We start from the raw sequence: 15,595 nt of genomic DNA, 5'->3' as shown, positions 1-15,595 counted from the left end.
CTTTGAAAGGAGGATTTTTAGTTGAGCCGGCCTTGAAACTATTCTAGTGTAAGGCCATCCCACTGCTTCTGTATGGTGCGGAGATCTGGGGTTGGAATGAATCTTGACCCTGGAACCAACCCAAATCTCTTTTTAAAGAGAATTCTAACATTTCCTCATGGCAGGCCCTCCAGCTCCTTTAGTGCGGGCTGATCTTGGGTTGCCCTCTATCAGAGACCGTTTGCACTTGGCCTCTTTTTGTGAGTCTGCTCTTAAGGCAAAGCAATGCAGTGCTGCTTTCAGATGCCATTTGCACACCTGGCTTTAACAGTATCCTTCGTCATTATTCTCTAGTGGATGACTTTCAGGGTATCCCCTTGCCTGGTCTCAATATACGAGACTGGATCTTTAAGATCAACGCTGCATCAGACAGAAGTACAACACTCTGTTCCAGATTTTCTCTCTGGTTCAAGTTGTTCAAGAGGGGCCATGGCAGAGCCTCTTATTTGACAAAAATAACTTTTCCTAGTTTCAGAATGTCTTCAACTTCTCTGAAGTTTCAAACCATGTTCTCAGCCATTCTAGACCATCATTATACACAAATACCGATTGCTGCCTGTTTTTGTATTTGTGGAGCTTCGGTCCCGAAAGACCTTCCACACTATATTTTGTACTGCACTTTGTATACAGAAAAGAAATTTCTTGATGGTATTTTTAAAAGCATTGATTCTTCTCCTGTAGTGGAAAAACTAACACCCCCCCTTCCTATTTGGATCAATACATTTCTTATAAAATAAACACAGTTTGCCCTAGCTGCTAAAAAAAATCCATGTTTGAGTTGTGCTTAACGTTTGAGATTCCTTCACCTGTGAATAACAAAGGTGCTAATGTATTTTAATGTTTTAAGTACTAGCTTAAATCTGCAATGCTTATATACTAGTTTTAATGCCTTAATTTGATTGTTGGATGTTATTTTCCTTATTTATGCAGCAGTGTGTCCTCATAAAATTAAATTAGGACTGAGCTAACCCTTTTCCTTGTACATGCACGTAAGGCAAGTATCAGGTCAAATCTTGCAAGAGTGGGAAGGACCTTCTTTGAGGGCTTTTCTGCACAGTCGACTTATTCTTGGTTTTCTTAGCAGTCAGTCCCCAAGAGTTGGGATCGGTCGGGTGTGGTTCTTCTGCATGTCTGTCTTCCCCTTGCATTTTTACAGTTGTGGAGTTGGTTTATTTTGTTCTGCGTATGCTTTAAATAATGATTTTTCAAGTGAGAGTGCTGCCATCATTGGTGATGTCACAGCACCTCCCCCTTTTATATTTTTTCATGCTTATGTTATGTTGCTTATGGGCTACATTTTTGAAGAAGATTGAAAATGAACTCATAGAGAAGTCTTTTTGTGGGGAAGCCTAAAAGGGGATCAGCTCCCCCACTTAAGCCCTCCCCTCTGCAGTTCAAACCAGAGAGCGCTGCCCCGGCTAGGAGGTGGAGGCTGGCCCCAGCTGGGCAAACTGTTGGGATGGAGCCTGGAGCAGCAGTGGCTGTGCGCTTTCAAATCACACTGTTTTTCTGGCACCAGAAGTGGCTACTCCCCCTTCCTTGGGTCCTAGGCCTTTTGCAATTTTTTTTAAAAATCATAATATTTATAGAGTTATATTAACCTAACACTGTAGTAATACATGCAGCAGATTCTCTAAATTCCTAGCTTTCATTTTTTAAAAAGTAAGTCTCTGGCCCCTTCCCTCATAGAGATAGAAGGAGAGAGGCATATCTCTGGAAATGAATGGCTAGAGATTTTTTTTTTTTAAGAAATGAATCTACTGCAAGTGTTGTTACAACAGTGTTGAAATAATGCTATGAAAATTACGATTTAAAAAAAAAACAAAGCTAGAAAGGGGAGGAGAGGAGTGGAGGGAGGAGTGGTTTGATGATGATGAACATCCAATCGTTGAAAAGTGAATTGGAGGTGGGTGGGACAAACAAAACTGAAAGAAACATTATCCATGAGGAAAAAATCTGCTCAAAATCAGCTTCCACAAAAAGATTGAGGTTAAAGTGGTCTCAAAAGAACTGGGGGGAAACTGGTGCAACTTTTCCTCCTGTTTTGTTTACGTATTATGACCTGTCTCTCAGAACATGGAGTTGTCATAGATTAACTGCTGTGGATTTATACAGTCGTCATTTACATCTTCTGATTTTGTAATCTATTAACACATTGCTTTTATGTATTATACTGTTTTATTACATGTTTTTTTTAATTATGTAGTTCTGTCTTGAGTCTCAGCAAGATAGGCAGGGTATAAATGAAATAAATTTGTCTGTGTTTATATAATGTAGATCAGTAATAACTGATCTAATAATGATTGTTATATGAAGAGAAAAATATTCAATAAATCAAAACAGTATCTTTAAAGGAACTTGGCTAAAGCCCCAAAGCGTATTTTTTTGTATCATTGACTTTAAATGGGAAGTCTTTTACGCTGCAATTTAAAGAATATGATCAGGTAAGACAAGTTCCCACTTGATTGTTTACTTTTCTGGGCCTGTATTTAAAGCCTCACCACACAGACAAACCACACTCAGGCTGCAGTTCTAAGCACGCTTACTAGGGAGTTTCCCCTGAGTAAGGTTTATTTGAGTAAATAAACTATTTGAGTAAATAAAATAAATTGTTGCAATTTAGATCCTGTAATTAGATCCAGTTCGGATCATGCATCTGACGAAGAGAACTTGATTCTCGAAAGCTTATGCTACAATAAAATTGGTTAGTCTTAAAGGTGCTACTGGACTCTTTTTGATTTTGCTACTACAGACTAACATGGCTAACTCCTCTGGATCTATGTAATTTCATAATTTGTGTTTAGGAGGACTCATTGTGACATTCTCTTATCTGAGCTCAAAAACCAGGCTTGTTTTGAAGGTGCATGTACTTGATACTTGTTTGAGGGTTCCTAACTTGGAAATCGGACTCTATTTCTAATTTTTTATGTGCCTTTTTTAGTTTAATGTACTTCAGCTTCAAGTAAACATTTCACATCAAGATTCTGAAGCTATAAAAATCCTTAATATAGTTTCAGTGCTCCATTTTTAGGAGTCCAACACTTGATGCATGCAGGATTTAGTGCTACACACCGGATGGTTTGGGGTGTGGTTAGTGAGTTACTAAGGTTCACTGTGTGTGTGTGTGTGTGTGTTCACATATAGTTATGGGATCTTCGTAACATTTTGTATGAATTAAGGTTTTGTGTTTGATTTGATTTATGAAACCTAATAATTTTTAATACTGAAATTAGTATTGGATCTGATTTTTTTTCCTGGAAGAACTGCAGCCATCAACTTGTAATATACAACAATTCAGAGGAATTCCTTTCTGTCTCAAATCAAAGTTGCACAGAGAACTCCTTAAAATGCTGATTAGTCTGATCAGAACCATTCTGAATCACAAATCCATAGACTTTTGAGAGTTACATAGTTAATGAAATCACCAAGATTCAGATTGTTTGGGTACATTTCAATCCATCTGTATCTGGGCATTTTTCTGGTATGGGAATTTTGTGTTGTCATCTGATACTCTTCCAAGATAACAGGAATGATTTACTGCAGTCTTAAACATCATTTCTTGCCTGTGTTTGTGCTGTGACAGTAAATATGCTCTTGTATACTTGACAGTTAACTTGTTGGCTCAGGAAAGCACACTTTAAAATTAGCAAGCTTAACCTTTGTGCCTTTTTATGGTATTACAGAAAGCTATAATTTAAACCCTTTAGGGTACTGGAGCTTATATATCGTAATTTAACAGTATATGCTTTTGGTCTTCCTTAGGTTATATACCTCACCAAAGAAAAAAGTTACCCCAGTCCAGAAGTCGGTTAGTCCTCTAGTTTGGTGCAGGCAGATATTGGATTACCCAACTCCAGATATCGAAAGTGCTAAAAAGTCATTGATCCACAGGCTTGAACAAACAATGTCAGGTGAGTTTGTGCATCAAGTGATTATTTATTTATTTATTTATTTTATTTCTAGCCCGCTAGGGCAAGGTACAACATTGATTAAAATACAACTTAAATTCAGTCATAAAAACAGCAACAGATAAAATACTGTACCCCTTTCGGGGCAGCCAGCATGAGTGGACTCTCCATACCCCTTGTAGAGGGAGACCGGTGGAAGGCTCGGCAGTGATGGACTAAAATTAGCCTCGACCATATGCCTGGTGGAACATCTCTGTCTTACAGGCCCATCTAAATGATACAAGATCCTGGTGGGCCCGAGTGTCCTCACACAGAGAGTTCCACCAGGTTGGGGCCAGGACCGAAAAGGCCCTGGCCCTGGTGGAGGCCAACTGAGCCTCCCTAGGGCCAGGGACCACCAGTAGATGTTTTCTGGTTGAACGAAGTGCTCTCTGGGGCACATACAGGGAGAGACGGTCCCTTAGGTATGCTGGTCCCAGTCCGTTTAGTGCTTTATACGTCAGAACCAACACCTTGAACCGGATCCGGAATTCTACTGGGAGCCAGTGAAGCTGCTGCAAGATAGGCGTAATGTGTGTCCTACATGAAGCTCCAGTTAGGACATGCGCAGCAGCATTCTGGACCCATTGAAGTCTTTGGATCAAGCCCAAGGGCAGCCCTGCGTAGAGCGAGTTACAGTAGTCTAACCTGGAGGTGACCGTTGCCTGGATCACTATGCTTAAGTAGTATACAGAAGTGTGGAGTTTGCTAACAGTCTGTTTTTTAAATCTGTATCTTGTGATACCTAGCCAAAGGCGTTTTAAGCCCTATTGACATTTGTAGTGATACTAAGCACATTCTTGATTTTTTTCCATCAAAATAAAAAACGAAGTGTTTTAACTTTGACTGTATCTTATTCATTACATTTAAATTTTAACAGGGATTTGAGCAAGGCAGTTCTCTTGGGGCTGCCTCATACATTACCGTTTTGGCCTGCATGAATTCCTGTTTAGGGGTGTTCACATGTATTGTTCGGTAACATGTGATGTGGGATGTCTGTGTTTTTTCACCTGAGTACTCAGATCAGACAACTACCTGCTTTGATCTGCAAACATAAAATTGTATTGTATAAAGTAAACGTCAGTTGTAATCCTTTTCTTTGAAAGAAAAATTGTTGTTTTCAGACCAGGCACATAACTCACGTAGTAGAGCCAATGAACGAAACTTTGCTGCCAAATTGTAAATGAAATGTGGAGGTGTGCAGTGATGCATAGTGGGGCAAAACAAAATCTTTTTACTGTACTTACACAATGGTGAGGTTTTAACTGGTGATGACTAACCAGTGATCTTGGATAATGGTAGATTATCCAATGAAGCCTTTAGCAAACTGCAGGAGAGTGAAATAGGAAATTCTATGCAAGATATTACTGGGAAAAGAATTTAAAATAAAATGCTTAGAACTGTAACTCCACTTGGAATACTTTGTACTGTTATAATCACAACATTTCAAAAAGGATATTGTAGAGCTGGGAAAAGTGCAGAAAAGAGCAGCCAAAACGATCAAGAATTTGGTACTTTCTTATTAGGAAAGACCTCTGGGGCTTTTTAATTAGGGACAAGATCACTAAATGGGAGAGCAGGGGACGTGACAGTTTTATCAAGTGTATGCATGATGTAGCAAAAGTGGATAGAGAAAACATTTTCCCCCTCTCCCAAAATACAGAAGCTCTGGATTATAAATCCAGAGGAGTTAGCTGTGTTAGTTTGCAGTTGCAAAATAGGAAAAAGCCCAGTAGCACCTTTAAGACTAACCAACTTTATTGAGGCAAAAGCTTTTGAGAACCACAGCTCTCTTCGTCATATGCATCGTCAGACTGTGGTTATGCCTCAATAAAGTTGGTTAGTCTTAAAGGTGCTACTGGACTTCTTACTATTCTGGATTACCAAATTGTTTCGCAGTAGACTCGGGGCACCCTGACATGGATGGCCTAGGCTAGCCTGATCTTATCTGATCTCAGAAGCAAAGCAGGGTGAGCCCTGATTAGTACTTGGATGGGAGACCACCAAAGAAGGCCAGGATTGCTACGCAAAGGCAGGCAATGGTAAACCACCTCTGAAGTCTCTTCCCTTGAAAAGACTATGGGGTTGCTATTAGTTGGCTGCAACTTGTTGGCACTTTCCATCACCACTACAGACTCAGAGTAGAGAAGGGATAGTTCTTCATGGAGTGCATAATTTAAGGGAGTTCCCATCCCATGATGTAGTGATAATAAATTGCTTCGATGGTTTTAGAAAGAGAATAGGTAAATGTTCAATGGCAGTGTTTCGCAGAATACCAGCTGTTGCTGGCATAAGCATTGAATGGTTACTGCCTTTATTTTTATTAATTGAACTATTGATACCACACTTTTTTTGCGGCTTAAAGTTCTAAAGTAAAACTATCCATAATAACATCCCATTGGTTCCCCCCCCCATACATAGTGGCAACTCAGACCCCATTTTAAAAACCTTAGCAAAGTATGGCATCCTCCTCAGGCAACATGTTCCATGAAGTGTGAGCCACTAGAATAAAAGAAGGGGCTATGATAAGTGCCAGCTGGGAAACGACAAGTGGGGGGGGGGGGGTTAGACGGTAATCATTAGAACAGTGTAATTGGTGTATGGGGTGAGACAGTTCTTAGGCTGTGCTTGTGGGTTTTCTGGAAGCATCAGATTGGCCACTGTTAAACAGTATGTTGGAATAGATAGGTCTTTTGTTTGATTCAGCAGAGCTTGATTTATGCCATGGCTGTGTGTAGCTATTTCACCTTCTGGTCTGGGTCTCACTAACAGCAGTGTTTCCATATGTCATGATGCAACACAAGAGTTCTAGACGTATGGCACACAGTCATGTGATGTTGGAGCAAGAAATAGGAGTCTTTGTATGAGAGGTGCATGCTCTGGATGCTTCAGAACAGGATTGCTTAGTGATGCTGACCTGTAAAATCTTAGATGAGCATGACTAGACTAGAGGAAGGAAATCCAGTCTCAAAGTAAACGTGACTTCCAGAGCAACTTGTATTTGTCGTTATAGATTAGGCTGTGCGTGATGCAAGATATTTTAATGCCACTGTTACAGATCACTGGGCTAATGGGGAGAGGTTGGTACAGAAACTCCAGTGTGTGTGCTTGGTGATGGTGACTGGAGTGTGCCTAAAACTATGGTACACTTCCTTGGTATTATTGGCTGTGCAGCTTCTGTTCCAGGTGTAACCAGGATCCTTCATCCTTCTACAAAGTTTCTGTAGGTTTTCCTCCAAGGCAATGCAAATAAAACTGCAAGCAGTAATCTTTTTTTTAAAAAAAGGTGGAAAATCATTTATACTTGCAACTGCAAAGCATTTAAAGTAAACAGTTTGTGCTATAACTTATTGTGTACTGTTTTCTGCTTCTTCATACAGCCCTCAAGAGACACAGTCTATACAGTAATCCATTCAGCGCTGTCAATTACACAAACTCTTACAGTCCGAACACTGGCAGTCCCTACAACAGTAGCTACAACTCCCCTTCCGCCACACCAGTGAAACCTCCTTTAATAAAACAGCTCATTCTTCCTGGAAACTCAGGTAAGCATCTCTCTAAATAAAATGGCCACATTTTAAGTTGCAGGTGATGTGTGTCAAGACAGGCTTATAAACACTTAACATTTGTTTCATTAAATGTATTGGATTAAAGTTACAGTCAGATTATGGTAAATGCTGTGCCCCTCTGCAAACTTATTTTCTGTGATGTGACAGAAATCTCTCAAACATCAGTTGGTGCCACAGCCAAGTGAAAAAAAAAAAGATGATTTATGTTGTTCCACATGGGTTGGTCTGTGGCTGTTTCAAAGACCAACATTGTCAACTTTTTATATTATGTAGCTTGCGGGGCTGTTTCCTGGGTTATTCCCGTCAAAAGAACATTGCCATGTGTTCTTACATGGTGGAAGAAGCCTTAAAAGTAACTGAGAGTGACTGTAGACACCATGACTTGGAGACAGTGATATGCTGAAGTGAGCTTCCTATGAATCGGGGCATCTCCAAGTCCAGCCCCGGCGCCAGAGCATGCGCGCGCCGCAGGCTGCGTGATGACATCATCACGCAGTGCTGCTGGCGGGTGGCAGGGGCGGAGCGAGGAGGCCGCCCATGTGCCACACACCGCCCCGGCCGCCTGTCGTCCCTGGCCTGTAGCTGCTGTGCCTGCCCAGGGGCGGGCGGCAGCGGCACAGGGCTGGCCGGTGGCGGTGCGGGGCTGGCCGACGGTGGCGCGGGATGTGCACCTCTGCCCCCGGCACCCCCTCTGGCGGCCCCGCGGCACCCACGGCCCCTCCTCCAACAGTGGCGCCAGCCCTGTCCAAGTCCAATACTGTCCAACCACATGAGCACTTTTAGAGAAATAGCACAAAGCTGCTCTCTGTGATGAAATACAAGTGTGAGGGGGAGATTTGATGCTTATGTATTCATTTTTTTGTCCTGTGGAATATGCATATTCCAGTACTGTTCTCCCATGGTGGCAAGCAATGGGAGTGGAAGACAGTGGTACTTGAACACAGTTTATGGCTAGGAATGGATGGAGCTTCAGAGTTAAACTACACGAGACGCCCACTATGTATCGGGTTCCAGCAAGTTTACCAGGGAAATGTAGTTGGGCCAGCAGCAGCAGGGCCAGAAGGACGAGAGGGAAAGAGTCAGTGAGGGGAGCCTGAAGAGTGCTGAGCCCAAAGCTGGCAGGTGGGTGGCAGTGGTGGAAGGAGCTGCTGAGGCCGCTGCTGCTGCAGCTGCTAAACGCAACCATCCCTTCTCACAGAGAGGAAAATCTCAGCAGCTCCTTCTGCCGCTCCTAGCCGCCTGTCAGCTTGGGGCTCGGCAGTCTTTGGGCGCTGCTTGCTGACTCTTTCCCTCCTGTCCTTCTGGCCCTGCTGCTGGCCCGACTACACTTCCCAGGTAACTTTGCAGGAACCCAACATGTGTCAGGCGTCTCATGCAGTTTAGCTCTATGAACCATAGATCCAAACGAGTAATTTATGACTCTGTAAAGGTAGATCAGTTTAAAGTGTTTCCTGAGATCAAATTAAGTGATCTTTAGCGCAGTCCTAAACAAAGTTGCTCTTCTAAGCCTGTTGACTTGAATGGATTTAGAAGGGTTTAACTCTGCTTAGGATCGTACTGCTAGTGTTTCAGCCCACTTTCTTTTATTTCTTCAGTGACAGTTCAGTTAAGTCCTGTTTAGATGTCCTAAGCTAGGTTAATGTTATCTGACAGATTGTCTATTTATCTGCACTCAGCCAAGGAAAAGAAAGAGGGTTGTGTGCGCCAGCTAGCTTGAGTTGCTTCTTATAGCACAGTTCATCTCCACCCGTTCCCAATGTTAAATTGTTTATACAGGTAAGTTGTCTTTTGGATTTCCTCCCCTATTTTTTCCCCTTTCTTTTTAGGTCATTTCAAAAGTTCATCAGATAGAAATCCTCCACTTAGCCCACAATCCTCTATAGACAGCGAATTAAGTGCTTCAGAAATGGATGAAGACTCAATTGGATCAAATTACAAACTAAATGACTTAACAGATGTGCAAATTTTAGCACGGATGCAAGAGGAAAGTAAGTATTTTTCACAATAAAGGGCTGACACTTTTTTTTCAGTCTCCAGTCTTGATTACTTCTGTTGAAGGTCTGATTTTTTTTTGTTAACTGTAGAAAATTAACATGAAAAACATCTGTTATTAAAAGAAAAATGGTACACAGTTGATACTTGTAGGCACATCAAATACTGTAGATAAAATTAAGCCTCTCAAGAACTTTGATTTCTGTTTCCTTTAAGCAATCAATATTGTGCAATAGGACATCAGCTAATCCCTGGCCTGCCAATTTATGGAATGCATTACTTTGTCCTATATGCTCGGCAACTTTCTAGTACCTGATAATATTCTAGTGCGTTCATGGGAGGGCGGGGGCTTCAGTCTCAGGTGCCTTATGGGAGAACTTCAAAGATGAGATTTGCAGGGCAATCACATGGGCCTCAATACCTATAGTCCCCAGGCATTTTAAGATAAAATTTACCTCAGTTAAAGCTACCTTCAGTAAAGTCTTGCGTAGCCTTGTTGGATAAACAGGTGGCAGCTTTGGTGAGCCTGCTGTGGCCCTTCCTAGGAAGGAAAGATTTTGCCACTGTGGTACACGCCCTGGTAACATCTATAGTAGATTACTGCAGTGTGCTGTATGTGGGGCTGCTCGCGAAGTCTGCCCAGAAGCAGACAGAATGCTGTGACCAGAATGCTGACTGGAATGGGCCAGTAACATAGAGACCATGTCTTGTTCCATCTACACTGGCTCCCAGTTTGCTCCTGGGTTCGTTTCAAGGTGCTGGTATTGACCTTTAAAGCCCTATATGGCCAGCATACCTTAAGGACCGCCTTCTGCCATGTGAACCTCCCCGTGGTGGCAGCCTGAGAGGTCCTTCTCAGTCATGCCGCTCACTTCCCAGAGAGATCTGTCTTTCCCTCTATTGTTGTCTTCTGTCAGCTGATGAACACTTTTTTGTTTTGTTTGGCATATCCCCAATTACTGTTATTGTCCTCTTCCCCATTCTTGGTGTTGTGTTGAATTATTTTATACTCTTTTAAATGTTGTTTTAAGTTTAAATTATTTAAAATGTTTTAATTTTTTAAATATTTGCTTACTTGGGCACCCTATTTGGTAGAAAGGCAGCATACAAATGTTTTAAATAGATGATGCCATGGGATGAGTGGCGTTAGGGGGGATGCCTTCCTTGGGATGTACTGCTTTTTATCATGCCTGATGCCCCGTTGACCTCAAAAGGAGGAAGAGGAGTTCTAGAGTTAGCTTTGACTTTCTGTTCTTGAGAGGAGGGTGTCTGTGCCTTCCCTTTCTTTTGCTGTTGGGAGGGATGAACATTTCTTCTGACCATGGAGATGAAGAACTATGTCTGGGTTCAGCCCCTTTCTCCTTGAAGCAGCATGGCTCACGCGTAATTATTTTTACATGAATGAGCCTGGAAGATCTTCAGGCTAGGGTGTTCCTTACCTCTTTCCTTTGCATGTAGCTCAGTAATAACACCTCTACTTTCATAAAAAGCGATAGTTTCATTCCATCCAAACCACAAGTAAATCTCCCTATTCCTCCAAAGAGGATTCAACACAGGATTAAACCAGAGTTGTCATCTTAGTTTGGAGGGAGAAGAATAAACCATAGCTTCAGATCAACTGCTTTCCTGTGAAAGCAGAAGTGTTTAATTTGGCTGCCGTGTGGGAGGATGAGAGATGTTTGTGAGGCTTAAGATACCTCATGTAATGTAATGATGAGCAATCAAGTGTTTTCTTCTCAATACCGAGGGTACAGGAGTTGGTTGTAGTGTACAGAGGTTGAGGACAGAGACCCTTCCTTCACACGTCTGTTCTGGCATATAGGAGGGGTCTAATCTCCAAGATTAGCTCTCCTTTTATTATAGTAACAACAACAACTGTGCTTCTGTGCTGCTCTTCTAGACAGATTAATACCTCACCCAAAGCGGTGAACAAGTTAGTGTTATTATTATCCCCACAATACAGCTGGGGAGCCGGGGCTGAAAGGGGTGGCTTACCCAAGGCCACCTACAGACCTCGTGGCAGTAGTGGGATTTGAAACATTTCTATTTCACATTATCTCCTTAGTCTCAGTGTAGCTAACAATGCAACAACCAGGTTGTAAGGACATAAATTATAACAATCTGGATTAACAAAATAAAAGTACAGTTTAAAATTCACAAATTACATATTTAAAAGCTCTCAAGATGTAAAACATATAGGAAGAACAGAAATTCAGTGAGATCCACATGTCCTCCTTTGTACTAATTTAAGATGTATTACAGAGCACTCCTAAGCATGTTTACTCAGAAGTAAGTCTCTTGTTATTCAATGGGGCTTACTTCCAGGAAAGTGCGCTTAAGATTGCAAATGTGATCATACTTGCAGACATGTTTTGTTCATTTTAAATACTTGTAAATTTAAACAGCTGAATATCAAATAACGTTCCTGATTTTTGTCAGGTCTCCGGCAAGAATACGCTGCTACTGCTTCTCGCCGTAGTTCTGGTTCTTCATGTAGCTCTATGAGGCGAGGCACATTTAGTGATCAAGAACTTGATGCACAGAGTTTAGAGGATGACGACGACAGCTGTCATCACACCGTGCACCCAGCTGTGAATCGGTTCTCTCCATCACCACGCAACTCACCACGGCCTTCGCCAAAGCAGTCTCCGAGGAATTCTCCCAGGTCTCGTTCGCCTGCTAGAGGAATAGAGTACAGTAGGGTGTCGCCTCAGCCAATGATTAGCCGCTTGCAACAGCCTCGTCTTTCACTTCAAGGTCATCCCGCTGATTTACAGACGACCACTGTCAAAAATGAAGGTAAAGGGCTTTGTCTCAAACGTGCACAAAGCATTGGTAGTGATAGTGGCCTAGTAAGTACTTCGCTTAGTAGGTAGTATTTAAAACCAGCTGCATGGTGTGGCATTATTGCTGAATTGCTGAGGAATGTGCAAGAAAAAAGTAAGATAAGCATCTTGACCATTCTTTTCATTAGGGCATCCAGAAATCAATAAGCTGAGTAAGTTATATGAACCTTACTGAGTTAGGGTTAGAAATGTAAACCACTGCCATTCTGTGGTTGCATAATATTCAGTTTGTGCAGATGTGGAAAATTCCATCTGAAAGGCAGAATACCATTCTAAGTTTCAAGGCTATGAGAATGGTTGTTTGTGTCAGTACAATTTATACTTCTGTTATAATTTTTGTCCATTTAGTGTTTCATTAGGAACAAAACTTGCAGCATGTTGCTGTTCTGAGATGGGATCCATGAAGAATGTACTATGTGATTACTTGGAAAAAATGTGTGAACTGCTGAACTATTCTAGTGGAGTTGTCATTTTCTAAAACATACATACAGGAGGGGGTCCTTTTAAATATGTTGTTGCCTTACAGTGTTCGCGGATTGAACAAATTATTCTTTGTAAAAATAGAAAAACCTGTTAGATATGCCATAGGTATGACAGCTTCAATACTCTTCATTTAGTTTTAAGTCACTTTACTTTAGCATAGCTTTAAAGACAGGCTAGTGTAACTGGAGTAGCTGTAAGATCCAGGGCTTTTTTTCTGGGAAAAGAGGTGGTGGAACTCAAGACCACACAATGGGTCAGCTGGAACAAGGGGGAAGTTTTTTAAAGTTTAAATTGCCCTTGGTGAAAAGGGTCACATGGCCGGTGGCCCCACCCCTGATCTCCAGACAGAGGGGAGTTTAGATTGTCCTCCGCACCCTCGGCGGCACGGAGGGCAATCTAAACTCCCCTCTGTCTGGAGATCAGGGGGCTGTGTTCATTTTTAAGAGGTGCCGGAACTCCTTTCCACTGCGTTCCCACTGAAAAAAAGCCCTGGTAAGATCTAAGTGTCACACAGTCTAAGGTAAAAATTTCAGTCTATATGTCCCTTTGGGAAACATTGCATGAAGGTTTAAATTATACACTGACCTCATTGAATCTGTTTGTTTAAAAAAATGTAGAAATGTCGAGTTAGCTAAATGTATCTTAATGCAAGGAGAGACATTAACTGACCAGATCTTATTTATAAGTCAGTCTCTAAAATGATCCTGTAGCTTCCTAAATAAATTTCTCAAATAGATTACTCCAAGGAAAGCATAGAAGTAGTATACTCGTGCTAGTTTAGAACTGGCTGTGCTATCCTTAAAACAGAATTTCATTAACAACAAAAAGTACGGTGCTTTTTATGGCAACATTTTTATTTAATGGACGTTGCAGTTTTATATGGTGCTTAATGAACTATGTAAAACTAGCATTTTCTTGGTGTCCACTGAATTTGGCTATCTACCTGTTGTGGAGGATTCCAAACTGAGTCTGCAGAAGGAGGTCCTGCAAACAATATTTGGCGCTGTTGTCTTCCTGTTGTTGTTGTTGCATGTGCCTTCTGGGCTGTTCACCTGCTCTAGATATCTTGGGGAATGTCTTCAGATATCTTGCATTGCTAGCTCCGCTTTGTATAAGGGGGTGGGGAGGCAGATCAGCGTGCGTTCATTCACTCGGCTCTTTAAAACTTTTCACATTCCTGCTCATTCCCATTCTTTGTTTTAATGCTTCTCCTGAGTTGTGTACATCCTGCGCACCAATACACAGCTAATTCTGCATGTTGCTAAACGGCCATTAAGGCAGGAACGGCCTCGATAGGTGAGACCTTGTGAAGACTGGTTTTTCTTCCTCACGCTAGTGCCCATATAAGCCACTGATTAGTCGACTGCATTTTTTTTAACTGATCTGTTGATCCTTTGAGTACAAGACTCAAGCTGAGGCGATCTGATTGGAACTGTTAACCCAGCGAGCACTGCAAGAGAGCTAGCATGTGCTAGCTCCACCAGATGCATGTTCCAATCTCCCTGGAGTGGTATTCTACCAGGAAGCACCTATGCAGGAAGGCCATGGCCCTCCTCCCACGTCTTCCTTTTTCCAGTCGGAATGGGGGCGGGCAGCCACCTGTCCAGACCCCCACTTTCACTCTTTAACAGAAGAATCCCACAGGGGGCAGAGAACTGCCCCCCTGCAGGCATGTGTTCATGGCCTGTGGATGCCTCCCTCCCATCTTCACACCCCTAGCTACTGTGGCTATCTGCCTGTCATCTCAGACCCCTGCAGCTCTGAGTGGTTGCTGATAACCCCTCCCCCTGCACGTGGGCAAGACTGTGTCCCACCCAGTTTACCTCGCCACCATGTGAGGGGGGGCAACCGTGATGGAGGAAGCATGTGGCGGCAGCCCCCATGGGTTCGATGGACCCCCGCTCCATTCGGGAGCCTAGTCACCCACCAGGGCAGAGCAGCTGGTGGATCCTCAGGGCTGCCTCTTCCCTGGTGGCTCAGGGTTGGGGATCATCCCCAGGGATATGCTGTGGGGCTGCCCTAGGAGGGAGTGGGGAGTGGGGAGTAGGGGGGAGGGGTGAGCAAAGAGGCAAGAAGGGACCAGTTGTTCAATACAGACTTTATTGAACTGCCAACAGTGAAGAGGATGTCTGGCCATGTGTTGCCAGCTGCCCTCAGCTAGGATGGGAGTTGTGCCTGTTTGAGCAGCAGTCAGATCCATTCCTCATGCAGCCTTTTCAGGAATGAGGTTGAATCGTGGGCTGCCTGGGGAACAGCTCCGTGGGCAGGGCTTGGAATGATAGCCATGAAAGATCACTGAATGCTGGAACAGCCATGCTCTTTGGCCTCCCTGACAGGTCGCAACCTGCCTGAAAGAAAAACAGACATGTGTGTGGCAGGGGACTAGGCCACTTGCAGATCACGGGCCAGGTCTGCCACGACCTGGGAGATGCTCCTTGGCTAGGGGTGGCAGCAGTGGCTCCATTGTCACAGGTGCTGCTGGCAACCAGATGATGGATGCTCTTCTGGCGGAAAAGAGTTCCTCGCCTGCATCTGCTTGGGATTCTGATCCTGTGAGTGAGACTGTCAAGGGGTCATGTGGTCCCCATCACAGGGGAGTTGCAAATGTGAGTGCCCAGTCACCTCAATCCACGGCTGAGCTCTCTCCTCTGCCTGAGGGGGAGACCCCAGCTAAGGGCTCTGAACAGGGGTTGTTAAGAGTCAACCCCAAAAGAGCTGC

General features: G+C 43.1%; 1 protein-coding gene across 3 annotated transcripts in view; it reads left to right on the top strand.

Annotated features, from left to right (window-relative positions):
• Positions 1-15,595, top strand: part of SLAIN2 (SLAIN motif family member 2) — a 47,098-nt gene that overhangs the window by 6,970 nt on the left and 24,533 nt on the right. For all 3 annotated transcript variants that reach the window (XM_054989543.1, XM_054989542.1, XM_054989541.1), the window contains exons 2-5: positions 3,802-3,950; positions 7,367-7,531; positions 9,382-9,543; positions 11,987-12,346. In XM_054989543.1, the coding sequence (XP_054845518.1) occupies positions 3,802-3,950; positions 7,367-7,531; positions 9,382-9,543; positions 11,987-12,346 (836 nt within the window). The remainder of the gene's footprint in view (positions 1-3,801; positions 3,951-7,366; positions 7,532-9,381; positions 9,544-11,986; positions 12,347-15,595) is intronic.

This window comes from Eublepharis macularius, chromosome 10, assembly GCF_028583425.1.
Source record: "Eublepharis macularius isolate TG4126 chromosome 10, MPM_Emac_v1.0, whole genome shotgun sequence".
Taxonomy (NCBI): domain Eukaryota; kingdom Metazoa; phylum Chordata; class Lepidosauria; order Squamata; family Eublepharidae; genus Eublepharis; species Eublepharis macularius.
Note: the sequence above shows the minus strand (reverse complement) of the source record. Positions and strands in the feature narration are given on the sequence as shown.